Genomic DNA, 17,226 nt, shown 5'->3' on the forward strand with positions numbered 1-17,226 from the left:
AAGAATTAGAAACAAGCCAATTATTATATGCAACATTCTTATCTTGAACAGCCTTAGCACATTTATTGAAAAACCAAGGTTTAGATAAAGGACGAGATTTTAAAGTGGAGTGTGGGATAAAGGATTCCATTCCTGCAGAGAATAATTTCACTGACACGATCTGAGCAATCGTTGACATCAGAAGTTTTGAAACAATAATCCGACCATGGAAAAGAAGAAAAGAAGTCTCGCAGGTCATCCCATTTTGCATTCTTGTAATGCCAAACAACACGAGGTAGGGAATAGCCATGAGATAAAGGTTCCATTGGAGAAGAGACAATCACCAAGTTGTGATCTGAAGTGCCTAAAGGACCTCTCACTTCGACCGTGTACTTAGAAGGGTTGTTTGTGAGAAAAAGATCAAGCGTATTGGCTGTATGATTAGGATTGTCCGGTATTCTTCTAGGTAAATGAACAATCTGTACTAGGTCATTAGTAATTGCAAAAGCCTCAGCATCTCGACCTGGTGGGTCGGTGTGACTAGAAAACGGAAGCCAGCTGGAGTTGTGAACATTAAAATCACCAAGGAAGATTACCTCACTGTTAGGAAAGTTGGACTGGAGAGTCAAGTTGCAAAGAGAGGAAGTGAAAGAGCTCCAAGTGATTAGTGAAGTTGGGAGGACGGTAGTGACAACAGATGAATTTGACACAATGAGGTAGAGAGATTTTAAGCCAGAGAAGATCAAAGAGAGGAGATTCTAAATTGCCAAGTCTCCGACAGGGAATATCAGAATGGGCATATGCACAAGTACCACCTTTGAGGCGAAAGGAATCATAGAGCGAATAATTTGGGCATCTGAGATGAGCAGTAGTTGAATCAACCGATAACTGAGATTCTGTCGGAAAAAGTACATGGGGTTTGGCAGACTGCAAGTGGAAATGGACATCGTTGAGATCAGAATTGAGACCACGTATATTTGTGAAATTAATTAGGAAGTGCTTGGGAGGTTTAGATCTTTTCGCAGATAAGCTTGCTCTATTAGTTTGACAATTCATGGTGTATTCAATAGTAAGAAAAAGTGGGTGGGACATGCTGTATGAAGTAATGAAATTTTTGGATATGGCGTATACGTGGTAAGAATATACCCAGATCCTTGACATAACGTGGCGTCGACAATGCTCCCCGCATTCACACTACTCGGACACCCTCCAGTCACTATCTGGCAGAGTAGAGGTAGCAAGATTATACACTAGCTGATCCGGAAGCCTCCTAGAGAGTTACCAATAGGTTCGGTCCGGTGGACTATTTAGCGGCCGGCCTGAGAACACCGTTTTAGAGCTGTACTGTCGAAATGTAAGGAATATTGGATCTCGCCACGACGTTCATCATAACCTCAAAAGTCATCAATCATACTGCATGATGGAAAAGATAGGGAAGGGTTGACCGGAACTTAGCTCTAGAGACTAAACATGTGTTCCACCACTTCAAGCCTCCAATAAGCAAAGTGGTGGTATTTCACCAGTTGATGAGAGTCATCTACTACCTAGTACTGCCTGGTAACATAGAGGGGCGGCGTTCCTCCATGTGGTGTGGACGCCACACCTCGACCCCTGCTTACATTGGTTCACACCTGGGTGGTCACCCACCATGTACTTGTGCATGGAGGTTATACCCAGGATTACTAACAGTCCCACCATAGTGAAGGTGCAAGCAGAAGATTTTGCTGTCACAGACCGTCCGGACTTCGCCGAAATTGGGTCCACTTGACTTGAGTGTCACCCGAATATCAGTTCAATCAGCGTTTTAGACTCCCAGATAGCAAGTACATCTTGTCTGGCATATCTGAGAGAATATCTGTGACAACGTCAAGGACCAAATGCTTGTTTGTCCCACTCTGAATTTTAGACAACATTGACATTTTGCTATAAAATTACACAAACTGGCTTTCAATAACGTAGTCTCCTCAACACTAAAAATCACTGGCATTTAAAAAATTGTTCCGCTTCTTCAGAAAAACCTGAAGACGCTTATGTTACAATTTTGTACAGCAATTTTTACCAACAAACTGCCGAACTGAAAAAAATATTAAGTTTAAAATTTTTAGCTTTAGCAGAATCTCCAAAATTAGAGCGCGAGTGTTTTAAAGACGATAAAGACCAAACATCTAAGACCATGAGGCATCGGCACATTGTATCTGTAAATTGCGTGTAGGCTGCTGTCGAATTGACTGTTTTGTGGGATAAAATCTCAACTTGAGTTTTTAACTTTGAGTCAAAACTACAAATCTCCGCTCGAGACTAACTCACGCCATTACATTACAAACCCATTAGTTCCTCTCAACAATTAAGGAATAAATTATTCCATTCTGAAGAAGGGAATCAAAACAAGCTTTTCCAAACCGGCTACAAGTGGTGTGGTCATCATGCTACCGCGAAGCCTTGTCCCAAATCAAAGGTTCATTACGCTTTCTATATGAGCCGCCACTTGGGAAGTAAATGCTCATAAGGGTGATGTTGTGTAGATAAGTACTGCGAAAGAAATATGCCATTTATTTTTATTTTCTGATGATTTTAGGATGCTAGCATAATTCCACATATCCGGGTCAATTAATTTTCTCAGTTGCAATGTGTACTTCCTTATTCTTAGTTACATGACCTCTCCTCTTATTCCTCTTAACAAGACCGTGAAATTCGTACAACACGGTCTTTCAAAAATCTTTCTCCGTCGGTTTCTTTACTCCCGTTTGTCGCGTCCTTTAAGACATAACGACTTCCTGATGATTACTCCGTAAAACACCTTTTAAAAGCCTTCGTGGTCTGGAACATCTAGCGTTCCTATTCCCCTTCCGGCTGCGGGAAAGTAGATGACTTTAGGTCTCCTGTAAGCCGGAGGGAAAACGCCGCGCCAGTAACCTATATAATTCGGTTCACAAGCCCACCGTGATGTGGGTCAGTGTTCGGAAAATCTCTTCACTGGTTCATTCGAGTCGGCTAATTCTTTGGTGCTATATCTTGACCTCACTGGCTGGTGGAGCATGAATGAAGGCATAAGAGGAGAGGATGGGACAGATAAGATAATGTTATAAAGCCTTATAACTTCAACAATATTTTTTGAATGAAAATATTCCATAAACTGTAACACACTAGCTGTTACAGTTTTTTTTAAATATTAAATTTAAAAAAAGAACCTGAATTTATTTTCTGTATACCTTAAATAATCTAAACTGCTGTTTATATATAACAAAAACAGTGGTTTTAAGTAATTTTTTTGTAAACTGGCCTAGCGTAGAACACTGTAAATGTTATTATTTTAATACTTGCTATGACTTGACTGCGTTATTGTAGGCGCCTCCGTAGCCAGGTGAGCAGGAGCAGCAGGAGCAGATAAATTAAAACTCCGTTATTAATTAATAAGGATGTCTCTCCCTCCCAATTTTTTTCCTTCCGAACGAATCAGATTTTTTCTGACCAGATGCCGCTCGCTGCTTGCGAACACTGCTGAAAACCACTTTGGGAAACAAATTTTTTTTTCGACATCCGCCTTGTTCTGACCTAAGTTTAAACTGATTAAAAGTAATTTGTGAATTGCCGTGACGCCATACCTGCTCTAAGATTGAAGCGGATATAAAAAGAGCTCAGAAACTACAAAGCTTGAAACGCTCCAAATGGAGAACTCGGTCAGTCCAGAGGCGTTGACCTGCAGCTACGAAAGTTTATATTCGCCTGAATAAATCAGAGGAATAACAGAACGGCGAGTCTAATAGCCAAGAATGGGGTTGGGGCGGGAACAAAAGGGGGAAAGCAAATTATTTCACGAGAGAACGTCAAACTGCATTTACTGATGAGTCAATGTAAACGCTGCTTTTACAATTCCTCTTTCTATCGTTAAGGGTGCGGGCATATAATACGTATGGTCGTAATTATTTCAGTTAAAGGAATACTAATCCATTCCACTGTGTGTTCAATAAGTGCAGTTTTTATAGGTAATAACAGTAACTTCTCCAGTGAGCCTTCTTGAATTCCTTTTTGTGATAACTAGTCATTAATAGATAATTTTATCACCTCCACCCAAGTATTTAAGGACTGTATGTAGGTACACGCAATTATTGTATTGCCATAAGCTCTAGCTAAAGTTAGTATTATAGAATTATATACAATGAATCAATGTTAAATATTAAAATGCATTACTGTTGCAAAAATAAAAAAAAAAATGCTTTGCGTATGCATAATACATGGCATGGTGACATCACCCTGTCCGTTCACATGTAACAACTCAACTCGACACCCGGAGAACGATGAAATTCTATAATTGAATCCTTTAAAAATTGTCGAGTAATTCTAAATTCCATTAAAATCGGACCAACAAAATTCGGAAATTGGTTTAAAAAAAAAAAATCGAGTTATCCCTATATATAGTAGTACACTGGTGTGCAAAACTTAAGGACCAACACTATTTCTAAAGGTTACAACCACAAAATCAAACGAAACAGCCTGGGGCGATTTGCATAACTGTAACCAGCAGTTCAGTAGAAAGCTGGTGCACATGCAAAAGTTTGAATCGTGATGAGAGGGCTCACATAAATAGATAAAACCAGCAGTTCAGCAGGTATGTGCAAATTACCCAATGGTGAGCACGATTGTTACAGACATTCGATTGGTTCCATACAGTGCTTCACAACAACGAAATAGCCAGTAGACAATGTCTGGATGACTTTACCCGGGGTCGAATAATTGGGAAGCTCGAGGAAGGTCGAAGTGCGAGGAGTGTGGCTGCAGAGTTCAGTATCGCCCACAGCATCGTCTCACGTGCGTGGTCGGCCTTCAGAACTACAGGTACAGCTGTTCGAAGGACCAGTAGTGGTCGACCACGAAAACAACGCTCAATGATGACCGCTATATACTCCTACAGGACAAGAGGGACCGACACCAGATAGCGGGATCCATTGCAAACCATCTGCACAGGACGATGGATATCGCGGTTCCAGCCTTTGTGGCCAGGCGACTCCACAAAGGTAGACTGTTTGCCCGACGGCCAGTACGCTATGTCCCTTTCAATACTTGCCCATCGGAGACACCGTTTACAGTGGTGCATCGAACACAAGACTGGACACCAGCGCAATGGGGTAAGGTACTCTTTACTAATGAGAGTAGATTTGGTCTCGGCAGCGATTCTGGACGTCAGCTAATCTGGCGAGAGGTTGGCACACGGTATCACCCTGCAAACATCACTGAAAGGGTTCGATATGGCGGTCGAGGTGTTATCTTGGATGGACGTACACAACTCCATATACTAGAAGGCGGTACTGTAACCGGTGCACGCTACTATACTGAGGTAATCCTTCCCCATGTGAGTCTGTTCCGAGGTGCCATTGGCCCCTAGTTCGTGTTTATGGATGATAACGCCACACCCTATCGCACTGCAGCTGTGATATGGAAAGTGAGGACATGTTCGCATGGATTGGCCCGCCCGTACGACCGATCTAAATCCCATCGAAAACAAAACATATGGGACGCTCTGCGAATGCCCCTAGCGGCACGTCTGCACCCACCAGAAACTGTTCACCAGCTGAAGATTGCGCTGTCACGGGGAAATGGACAACGTTACCGCAAGAACTTATCAACAACATTGTTGACCATCTCTTCCCTTTGTTCAATCTTTGGCAGTGATGCATCTGTATCATGGCAGCCAGTGCTATGTTGCCATTTTTGAATAAAGTCCCTCTGTACCGTCCGTTTTGTTTCCGTTGTTGTGTCGGTGTTGTTTCCTTCATCATTTCTGTACCTCACGAGATTCCTTCGCTATGCTTTTCCCATATACAGATTACTCCTATGCGAAGCTACAGGTGAAAACCTGACTGGTCCTTAAGTTTTGCCCACCAGTGTAGTAGTAGTAATGGAGGCATGTGATGCAAGAAAAGAAGCGCATGAGCTTATGTTGCATCAGCCAAAAAAAAAAAAAAAAAAATTTCATACATCCATTCCCTCTAAAAGTTTTTGCAGTCCCTCCTTGAATTTATTTAAGTTATCAACTTCCACAACGACAGATGTAAGTTTGTTCCAGCAATTAACTACCGGCTGGCAAATTTCCGCACGTCTATTCTACAACTATCTTTCCTCAATTTCAATTTATGCCTCCTCAATTGCATAATCTGAGCAAGCGGAAGGATCCCATCCGAATTCAGCGTGTTCAACACATTAAAGGCCTTATACACCTCAATCACATCACCTCGCAGGTGCCTAGTTTTCAGCCGCTGAAATTTGCGGAACTTAAGCCTTTCTTGGTAAGTGTACACTTTCGTTCCCCTCACCAATCTTGTTGCCCTTCTCTGTACACGCTCAAGCAACTCTACATCCTTCCTAAAATGAGGCCTCCAGACCTTTATGCAGTACTCAAGACGTTCCCTGACCATTGCCTTATACGAAGGGATAATCACCTCCTTTTCCCTAATAGCAAAATTCCTGTATATCATTGACAATATCCCATGATCTGCTCTGGTAGCCTGTCTGCATTGCTCATAAAACTTCATATCTGACTGCACAATTATCTCAGATATTTTTCATTTTCTACCACCCTAAGTTACCACATAGTTGGTACGTTTCTCTGGGGTACGTTTTAAAGCACTGCATATGGGTACGTTTTTCTAACCATATGCAGTGCTTTGCATTTGTCAATGTTAAACTTCAGTTGCCACTTCTCAGCCCATCTGCCCAAATTTCATAGATTCTGTTGCAGTAGCACACTGCCATTATTGTCATTAACAACCCTGCCAACCTTTGTATCATCTGTAAACTTCGAAATTAAGCCTCATATACCTTCATCAACATCATTGATAAATATACAAATCAATAGTGGGCCCAACACCGAACCCAAGGGGACTCTACTAATAACATTAGTCCACAAAGCGCAGCGTCCACTGATTACCACTCTCTGTCTTCTCCCACTCACTCACCCTTTTATACATTGTAGCAACTTACCTTTAATACCACACTGCTCCAATTTCTACAGTAGTCTTCCATGTGCAACAATGTCAAAAGCTTTCCTGAAATTCAAGTATATGATATGAAAACTATTTTTTGCATCCAGTTCCTTTGTAACCAAATAATATCCAATCAGATTTGTCAGACAAGACTCTCCCGTAACAAACCCATGCTGTATCTGAATTATTACTGCAGTCTTGTCTAGATGATCCTGCAATGCATCTTTAACAAGTGACTCCATTATTTTCCCAAAAAAGAAGTTAAACTAATTGGTCTCTAATTACTCGTGTCACTCTTCGATCCCGCTTTGTGGATTGGTGATACATTTGCACACCTCGCACATCTCCAGTTCATGAGAACTTCCCTGAGTCCAAGGATGCTCTCATGAGAATGGCTAAGGGTTTGCTTCTTCCCTTGCCGCCTCTTTTACTATAATTTGATAGATCTCGTCCACCCCAGGTGCCTTTCTTATATTTAACATCAACAATTTCTCGTCCACTTTGCTCTCAGTTACAGTTATAACAAAATCATTAAGCACTCTGTTACAGTTTGATAAACTTCTGGCATATTCCTTCCTTAATAACTCCTCATGTGTGAATGTAGATGCAAATACGCATTCAGATTATGAGCTATCTGAGCAAGATTATCAACGGTCGAACTATCGATATCAATGGAATTGTGTTTCGTACCTTTAGGCACTTCAGTAGAATCCAGGTTATCTGAAACAGCTGGAATCCAGAGATTTTGGATACTCGATTTTAATGCAATCTTCTGGAAGATAAAAGTTAAGCAGGAAAAAAAAACTTAATGCTATTCTTTGCTTTATTCATAATGCTTTATATAAGTGAAATCATGATTTTATAACATTCATTTATTATTTACACATTATATTGTACATGCTTATGCAGCCTTAAAATAATTGACAAGACAAAGTTTTCTGCTGAAAGGTATCAGTCCTTTCCCCCCACTGCAGGATTCTATATTTTCTTCAAACATATAAAATGGTTCCCATTCAAATCTTCATGCGATTCGGTCTATCTAGTAGCGATCTGAATGGTATTAAACGCTTCATTGGCTGTTGGTTTCCGTGGTGTTTATTCATCATAATGTCCCCTCTTCATTTTCAGTTTCTAATTGGGATTAGTAATCAGGAACTTTTTTCGTAACGATCACTCCTTAACAGATGAGAGAACAGTTTTGTAAGTGCTTTCTGACTTGATAAAAAGTTATCACCTGGATTGTTACGAAAACGATAGCCTACATTAACACGACACTCAGTTCGTGAGTTCTGTAGTTCTGACCATTGCTGTTAAAATGTCCAAAGAATTTATTGAACTGTACAGAAAAAAATCCCTGTTTATGGAAAGAAACCGTGGGGCTATAGAAATAAAAATATTACTAATAATTCGTATATAAAAAACTAAGAAGCTTGATTAGTCTGGAATAAAAGCCAAGCAGACTGGATAGATTATCCATGCCACTTCTATATAATACTAACCACACCGATATGATGCATAAAACGTCTACTAAAACTTCTACAAACTGACTAAATAAATTTTTATTTGATGTAATTCATGTAATTAATGTATTTGATGTAATTCATGTAAATTCATGTATTTGATGTAATTCATGTAATTACATCAAATAAAATACATGTAATTATTTGATGTAATTCATATAATTACATCAATTTATATAAGTGAAATCATGATATTATAACATTCATGTGATGGCAAGTGAGTTAGTGGGTCGATTTCTTTGAGTGAAATTAGGAGCATATTAAAGCGAAAACAAGTTTCGGATATCTGGAATTCTACTATACTCTATAAGGAAAAGACAGATTGGCACTAAATTGTCAATACAGGTTCGTTTAGTCCCCCGGGAGAATCGGTTCCCATTCGAAATTCCCCTCTTTAAAATACGGCACCATCGGCGATTGAGAGGAGCTGGATTTTAAAGTTTTAGAAAGAAAGGTATACCTAGTCGACGAGCAGTTTTGGAGAAGCACAATTCATTGAATATTAAGCACTAAGTGGAAAAATAAAATATTATTTACATCTACAAACGTTTGTAACGACTAAACGCAACGCTAGTAGTTACAAAAGTAAATAACAGTTCAATTTGTTATATCAGAATAAATGACAGTAAGCGAAGTCAAAGTAAATGTTGTCACGTAGTACACTTTAAATGCTTGTCTCGTACAGTATCGTTTGTTTGTTTGTTATTTGGTTTTTAAGAGCATTAGCAACTAAGGCCATATTGCTCCGAGCTATGCGGTGGTTATTCTCTGACCTTTCCGCATCCTCCGTATTTGGTGGTGACGGGCTCGAACCCCGGTCTAATCAAGAAGCGTGTGCTACGCACTGCTGCTCCTTCCCACCTGGCTACGGAGGCGCCTCGTACAGTATCAGAGAGATTACTAAGCATGTCCTTAGGAGAAAATACACCTCCGTATTCGGTGGTAAAAGAATATTCTTCTCAAGGAATAATAATTATTATTATTTTATTTTTTATGAAAACCCCAAACACGAGAGGTATTAGAACTTATAGCACTTAGTACCGTACTTGAGTTAAAGGTTGAGAAGACGAAAGAAGAAATTTGTTGACATTAGACTTGAACTTCTGTAGACTGTAATTTTCAAGAAATACGTACGAAGGAAATACGTATACCGTTGTTCCAGAAAAGCAGTTGAAGAATAAACGAGGAAGATGAAAAGTTGGTTCTGTGAGTTTGAAGTTGGACAGTAAATGGATGTTGGCTGATGGCGGCACGTGTTCTGACTTTCTTGAAAGAGAGAGCGGGAATTATAGATGCCAATTCAGAAGAACATTGCCGATGGAAGTATCTGTAGAAGAGACATGCAGCAGAAACAGTACGTCTATGAGACAGCGAGTGGAGAGACTCTGTTAGAGATGAGTCATTAATTAACCTAACTGCCCTCTTCTGAATGGAATCTAGAAGCCTGAGAGAGGTTTTGGGGGCACCGCCCCAGATGTGGGAACAATATTCCATGGTAGGGTGGATTTGCGATTTGTACAGAGTGAACAGCTGTTTGGAAGAAAAGTAACGCCGAGAGCGAAAGACAAAACCAAGTTTTTTAGGTACAGAAGAAGGAATATTTGTAATTTGCTTGTGCCAAGAGAAATTAGAAGTCAGGGTAATCCCCAAAAGAGATATATCATTTTGCTTAGAAATAAGAGTGACACCAAAGATAAGCATAGGAGCAGGAGAATCCTTTTTGGGAGAGATAAGACAAAACTGAGTTTTAGCTGGGTTGAAATCAACTGAGTTGTCTTTGCCCCACTGGAGAAATACCTGGAGATCGGCATTAAAGAAATTGGTAGCGGATATTCGAGAAGTTAAAGCTGATTGAGCAGGGCAAGGTTTCTCAAAATGGAAAGTGGAATGCAAGAAATGTGCTATCATCGGCAAAACTATGGATAGGATTTCCAGTCAATGGAAGAAGGTCATTAATATACAAGAGGAAAAGAGAGGGGGAAAGAACTGAACCTTGGGGGACAGCAATATTAGTGGAGAAGTTAGAAGACAGAGAGTCATCAACCATCACCCTCAGTGAGCGATCAGAGAGAAAACTGGATAACCAATTACAAAAACAGATGGCAAACCATAAGATGGAAGCTTGTTTAGAAGACCTTTATGCCAAACACGATCGAAAGCCTTTGAGATGACAAGAGCAACTGCTTATGTTTCACCGAACTTTTCCACTGAATCTGTCCATAAATGGGTAACATAACCTCCTGGCACTTTGCCGTCCCGGGGTGGTTTCCTTATGGAAATAAGCAGATAATAATAATAATAAAATAAGCCAGAATATCACCAGTGGATCGACACTGACGGAATCCATACTGGCGATCGTTGATCAGACGGAAGGTTTTAAGGTAGTTTAAGAGTTGGCGTAAGTTATATGATAATAGAAAGTCCGACATGTAAGACAATGAGTAGATTACCTAACTTGTTTTCTGTGGTTCCTCCCACAAGAGAAATAACCTAGTAGTTAGCGGGAAGAGAGAGTTAAGAGATTCGTATATACGCCCCATTTGCGATCCATGTGACACTACAAAATCGGGTAGAATATTCTTATAAACTCGCCTCACTCCATATGGTCGTGCTGAATTATTTACAAAAAGCTTTAAATGAATTTATTTTTTGCACCAACTGGCTTCAAAATAATTCTCGTCGGCTGGTGTAAGTCGAAAACAAGACACTTCTTTTACCTAGAAGTCAATAGGAAAGTTTAAGTTTCTTTTTTTTTCTTTCTTGATTTCTTTCTCTTTTGTTTTTCTTTTCTTTTTTTTTTTTATTTGTTTTGGAAAGTGGAGCCCTTGCTCACATCCTCTCGAACTTTCAACACAGGTTTTTCATTGGTTATATATAAAGGTTATTAGACCGCAGACAAGGAACACACTGTGTAGTTCAAAAAAAAAGAGTAAGTAATGCTAGTGGGAGCTTAGATAATAAGCAGTATACTGTAATGGAAGGAGTAAAGACCAAGAAACCCATAAAGGCTTCAATCTGGTATTCAGAAATGCCTAAACACACACACACACACGCACATTCCCAAAAAAGTTAACTATAATTTATCCGATAATTTTTATTTGTTAGAAACATAAGAAAAACATTGATATAGGAAAGTCGGTTTTTCACAATCAAGAGACAGAGTACTGTAATCACAGCCCACGAAGCACAGCAGCATATCTATTTCTGTTAATAACATCAAACAGTTTTCATATTTAAACATTGAATAATTACACTATTCGAGCTTTTTCTTTAATTTTTTTGTCATTTGCAAATATAATGGATTCCTTAGTGGAAAAAAAATCATTCAAATGAAAAATTCCTTCCAGTTGGCATTAATCTCTTGGGTAGCGATATTAGTGTACTCTTGCAATACAAATGAACAACACTCCTCACAAGGGAAGAATAACGCACTTTATTTATAATCTGGTGCCACCACGTAAACGGTGTTTCCAATAGTTACTTTAATGACATGGAGTTCGAACTCTATCTCATTAAAGAGTACTACTACTTCTGGAACTGTGTCTCCTTTGCCCCTCTAACGTTCCTCCACTTTAAATTTGCCAATAGAAAAACGACATTTTCTTATGCCCTTTCCGGTATTAAAATCCAGTAAATTTGTCCTTCGCTTTAAGAATATTTTTAAATGATATATTGAGGAAGAGAAAGTTTCGTAACGTGGTATTTTATTAAATTGTAGAAACAATTCAATCTCCCGACACCGAACCAAATTAAACGTAAGCCGTATTAATTATAATTATCAAGGTTCTATATTTAAAAAAAAAAAAAAAATCGTAACTCTCGTAATGTAATAACGACAGTCCATTTACAAGTTCGCAGTAATTTTCTTAAATATCAAATTTCTAATAAAAATAATTTATAAAAAGTAAGTGAATACCGAAACTGAAATCTATAATTTCTGTGGTTCAAGACTTTCTACAATATAAGAATTTACAAGTACTGGAAATATATAACTGAACCTGGGAAGACATGCATTCATAAAAGGGCAGACCTAGTTTCAATGCCATACTGGCTCATTTTTGTTTTTCTATTAAAATAAATAACAGAAATCAGGATATTTCGGTCAAATTGCGTCGGGTACATTGATAAAGTAATAACTTTCTTCATAGTATTCATAAACAAAAGCAATACTTTACTGATGGTTTCCATTCAAGTCATGTTTTCAATCATCAATGAAATGATTACATCAATGGAATGATTAAAACGGCTACATCAATGAAATGATTTCTTTTTATGGTTAAAGCATTTCTCTAAACACAAACCACCAGCAACGACCTTGTTGATTACAGCTGGACATCTGGAATATCGTTGCTTACAGCGATAGAATACTGCCAAGAAAATCAAAGTGAAGTTCACTGCCTGCCGTCACATGCAGTATATATTCTCCATCCTCTTAACACTGTTTTGTGTTTAAAATGTTGAAAATATTTTATCGCTGGGAAACTTCTATATGGATCCACAACAGTCCTTTATCTTCATTCTGTAAGTCTCGATTTAGAAAACTGTTTGCTATTGTATGTGCAGTTGTTTTAACTGCAGTAAAAGAAAATATAGTCAGAAGTCTACAAAAACCCTCAAGTAGTATTAGATTTAAACAGATCAGATAAAAAATCCTTTGGGCTCATGTAAAAATAACGGATCACTGATCCAATATCCTCAGAGAATATTAACTCGATAAAGAAACAAACAAAAATGAAAAAAAAAAAGCACCGAAACTGAATTCCACAAAAATATGAAAAGAAAAGCTGCATCAAGACACTGAGATATATCAACACAATTTGGTGAATCTACTTCATCTACAGAACGGACAACTATCGCAGGAAATAACGGCGAAAAAAATTATGGGTCTGTGGATTTAATTATAACTTTTTACACTGCATTAAAAAGGTAATGGATTCAATGCCAGTTTTGTTTTGTCTGCTACCATGAAATTTGGATTGGTGCAACAAAAAAAGTCAAAAAATAAAATAAAACTTGCAAATGTGGAAAATGTGCGTAATCAATTGTATGCTGTTCATAAATAAAATGAGTTTAATTTTAATTTAATAAATGAGACCCAAATAAATTTTTCGGCAATTCATTGTAAACAGTAATTTGAGTGATTGATCCAAATAAAATTCCAATGATTCATTTATCTCTACGTAAAGGATAAATTAATCGTTTTGTAACAGTCGCTATTTTCTAATTTTTTTTTTCATACAAAAGTAAAGTTTTTTTTCTCTGTCGTTTTCTTATAACAATTTCATGCTAAATTATAATTCTAAAGTAAGCGAATCTGGGCTTAAATTGCTTATAAGCGTAAAGTGATCCAAATATCCAGACTTTACCCCATCAAATAAAAACAAAAAAATTACAAATAATAATAAACTCCTGACTCAGAAATTATTCTACCTAAGTTTCATTGTTTTAATATATTTTTGTGTGTGTCGCGTTTTGTTTCTATAAGGTGAACGAACGCCTTGCACGATGAACGTGATGAATGCCTCCCCAGTTTCCTTCCACATAATCTAACTCATTTCATCAATAATGGAACATGTTTGCCATGCTGCAGAATATTTTTTATTCTCTATTATAACCTTAGTGTAGATCAGTAAATGTATCCATAATGGGAGTTCCCATTTAATATGTATTGTAGAATTAAACAGACCGTAGGTGGAGATAATGCAGAACTAAAGTAGAGCAGAGCAAAGTACTTTCTCATTCATCTTGGAGACGTGGCCCAAAACAAAAGACACAAACAGGAAGTGGGTAAACGGCCACATCCATATGCAGGAACAAAACACTCAGTGAAAGGGCATTTAATGAGGCTGATGCGTCACTAATTTTTTTATCCAAGTATTCCTATGCAGATTCGTTCTACTACATACCCCTACCTTTTCGTCCGTTTTTTTTTTTTTTCTTTCATAGAATTCCAAAGGCGAAAAGTTTGAAAGTAGACCATAATTCGGCCTATTTCTGTGGGGGGGGGGGGAGAGGGTAATGAGCTACAGCTACCATTAAATAAAATAAACATGACTTATGATTCTATGTGCAGGTTGAGATACACAATACTATAAGGTATGAAAAAATAAAACTTTTTGTGCCACGCAAACAGGCAGACAATGTACATTCATCACCATTTCAAAGATTTTTCTGTGCATTTAACTAAACGCGCACAAAACTTCACTGCATACCATTATCGTACTTGGCAATCCATGAGACTTCAACTGCTCACACAGCTTAGACAAATTAAGCTGTTCTTAGATCCACCTATCTCATTACATTCTGTATTGCTGAATGTAAAAGGTCCAAACACTCAGAGATAATCTCAACAAGATTGTTGGAATTCAATTCAGTGTATTTCTGCTTCATACAGAGATTCACTAATTATCACGCGGAAGAAACAGTGCCCTACAACCAGTGGCGGATTTAACCATAAGCGAGATAACTAGCCACAGGCATCTGGTTTTATCCCCCCCCCCCGACAAAATTACTATTTTTGTTTTAGGTACGATGTGAAGATATTCAGAAATTCGCTTAAAATATATTTCATAGTTGAAATAATTTTTTAAAGAACACTTATGCTATGTTTTTGTCCAAGTAGGTGTATATAATTATATACACCAATATTGGCCCCAAAAACATTAAATCCTCCCCCCTGCGGAGTACACCGCATGATAAAATTGGTAGAATAAATTGCCATATTCCTAGAAAGGATAACTGCTAAAGGGGAAGACCCTCATGTAAAAATAACGCACTACACATTCATTCTACAGATAGCTGGCAGATTTAATTATGGTGAAATTAATTGGCTAATCTTCTGACTAAAAGTAAAAATAGTGAATGTTCTCACATCTCAAGATAAGATTGCCATTTTCCTTCGTATGATCCATGTTTAACAATGTACGCGTACGGCCAGTAATGTATTCATTTTCAGAATTGAGGATGACCTTATTCAATACTCTTTCCGAGAGTATTTTTCATTATTTACACTATTTGGTTATTATTTTTAAACTGTTTGCTACCTCTTCCTGCCTGTTTAAGCATATCGCTTACACCAATATGATATCCTGTTTATATATAGGAATTATTCCTTCAAATTATTCGGTCACTAATTTTGGCTACTTAGTCTACTTCGGATGACCAATTATCTAATTATAGTAATCATAAACAAAGGGTGATAATCTGTGACTTTCCTCTACAAAAGCATATACCATTCAGGTGTATCATAGTAAACAACTGGAACCACCACAGTGCAGGTCTTTAATGTGTATCTGCAGAAGTTCTGCTAAAACAGATCTGACTAGAAAATCTGTGTTACGAGTATTTTTGTGGAACAGGAAAGGAGAGTTTCCTTCTTACAGCCACTAACCTGGTTCCAGAAGTGTGTCACCAATGGTCCAGTGGCGCAGATCACATGAGCATTAACACAGGCGGAAGTAATGTTCCTTTTTTGTACATGCTAGTGCCAGACACTTGGCAGATTTTGAAATACACAAAGGGATGAAGATATGAGGGAAAGGCTGAAAGTTCCAACAGTAACCTACCATTAGGAAGGCAGCTTCATACACCATTAAATGTGTACAACAATCTAAACACGTCTTGAATTGAAACATCACCTCCTTTGACCAGTCTTTCTGCTCTAACTCGATATTTCAATTTGTGTACGGCAACTAGGTTTCGTCTGGTTATTAGATATCAGTGAATTAATTATTTGGTGGTTATTATTATTATAGTTTACAGACTGTTAAGTACGTAAATTAAGCCTTAAGGATTAAAAAGAAAAACAAATGTGCTTATTATTTATTTATTTTCCTTGTACAGGTTAAGAATTCCTCAACATGATCTTTATTATCATCCAGCTTCAACCAAATCTAGGATTTATTGATTACCTCATTTAATGTTATGTGTAAGTAGTCATGGTTTTAAAGCCAAGTTAAAAATAACAACCTCCCTGAATCGAAAACGCCTCGGGAAAACAAAGTTTACAGTATTGAAAAATCAAGGGATTTGGGTTCACTAATACTGGTTAATCTGGGATGGACATTTTGTTTAATTTACATGGAATTTTGAATGGTGACATACAAGAATCTAATTATTTGTCCCATATAGAAGCTGAAACAAACGAGGGCAATGGCATGGTAAACTGGCTTTAAAACAAATTCTTCTAATCTACATAATGAAGCATTTGTGGTGTTACATTCCCTTAAATTTTTAAAACCTAAAATTTTTAGTCTCCATCATAAGTTCGGGACAAACTGCTAAAAATTGTAATCAATATTACTAGAAGTTTAAGCAAAAATTCAGATGTTCCTTAAATTACCAGCCAGCCTGTTGAATTTAATTAAGTCTCGAAAGATGCCAATTTGATCATTGTACAAAATATAGTAAGTACATATAATGATAAAATAACAACTTTTAAGAACGTGTATTTTGCAGTAAATATAGCAATACATCATTTAAAAGGTCTTGACGTCATATATTTCACGAATCTTTGGACGGGTATGCCAAATAAGTATTCAACTTGAACCGTCTTCAAGTAAGGTCAAACTCTCCTCTTGATTTTGGGGTGTTTCGGATTTTGCTGATAGGCAAAATATAGATATCGTATACACACGTTTTTGTAAATAAATCTCTCTGTATATCCTCCGTAAAATGATGCCAGAAGAATTTTTAACAATCTTGGTGCCAAGAAAGCTCCAGGTCGTGATGGAATTTTTCCACTTGTTCAC

General features: G+C 37.8%; 1 protein-coding gene across 1 annotated transcript in view; it reads left to right on the forward strand.

The window, feature by feature from the left end:
• Window positions 1-17,226, forward strand: part of LOC150077152 (flavin-containing monooxygenase 5-like) — an 82,031-nt gene that overhangs the window by 46,259 nt on the left and 18,546 nt on the right. Inside the window, exon 3 of the mRNA XM_090385794.1 lies at window positions 1,992-2,176. Coding sequence (XP_090241920.1) covers window positions 1,992-2,176 — 185 coding nt within the window. The remainder of the gene's footprint in view (window positions 1-1,991; window positions 2,177-17,226) is intronic.

This window comes from Mastigoproctus giganteus, chromosome 12, assembly GCF_048544385.1.
Source record: "Mastigoproctus giganteus isolate SK-2022 chromosome 12, ASM4854438v1, whole genome shotgun sequence".
NCBI lineage: Eukaryota > Metazoa > Arthropoda > Arachnida > Uropygi > Thelyphonidae > Mastigoproctus > Mastigoproctus giganteus.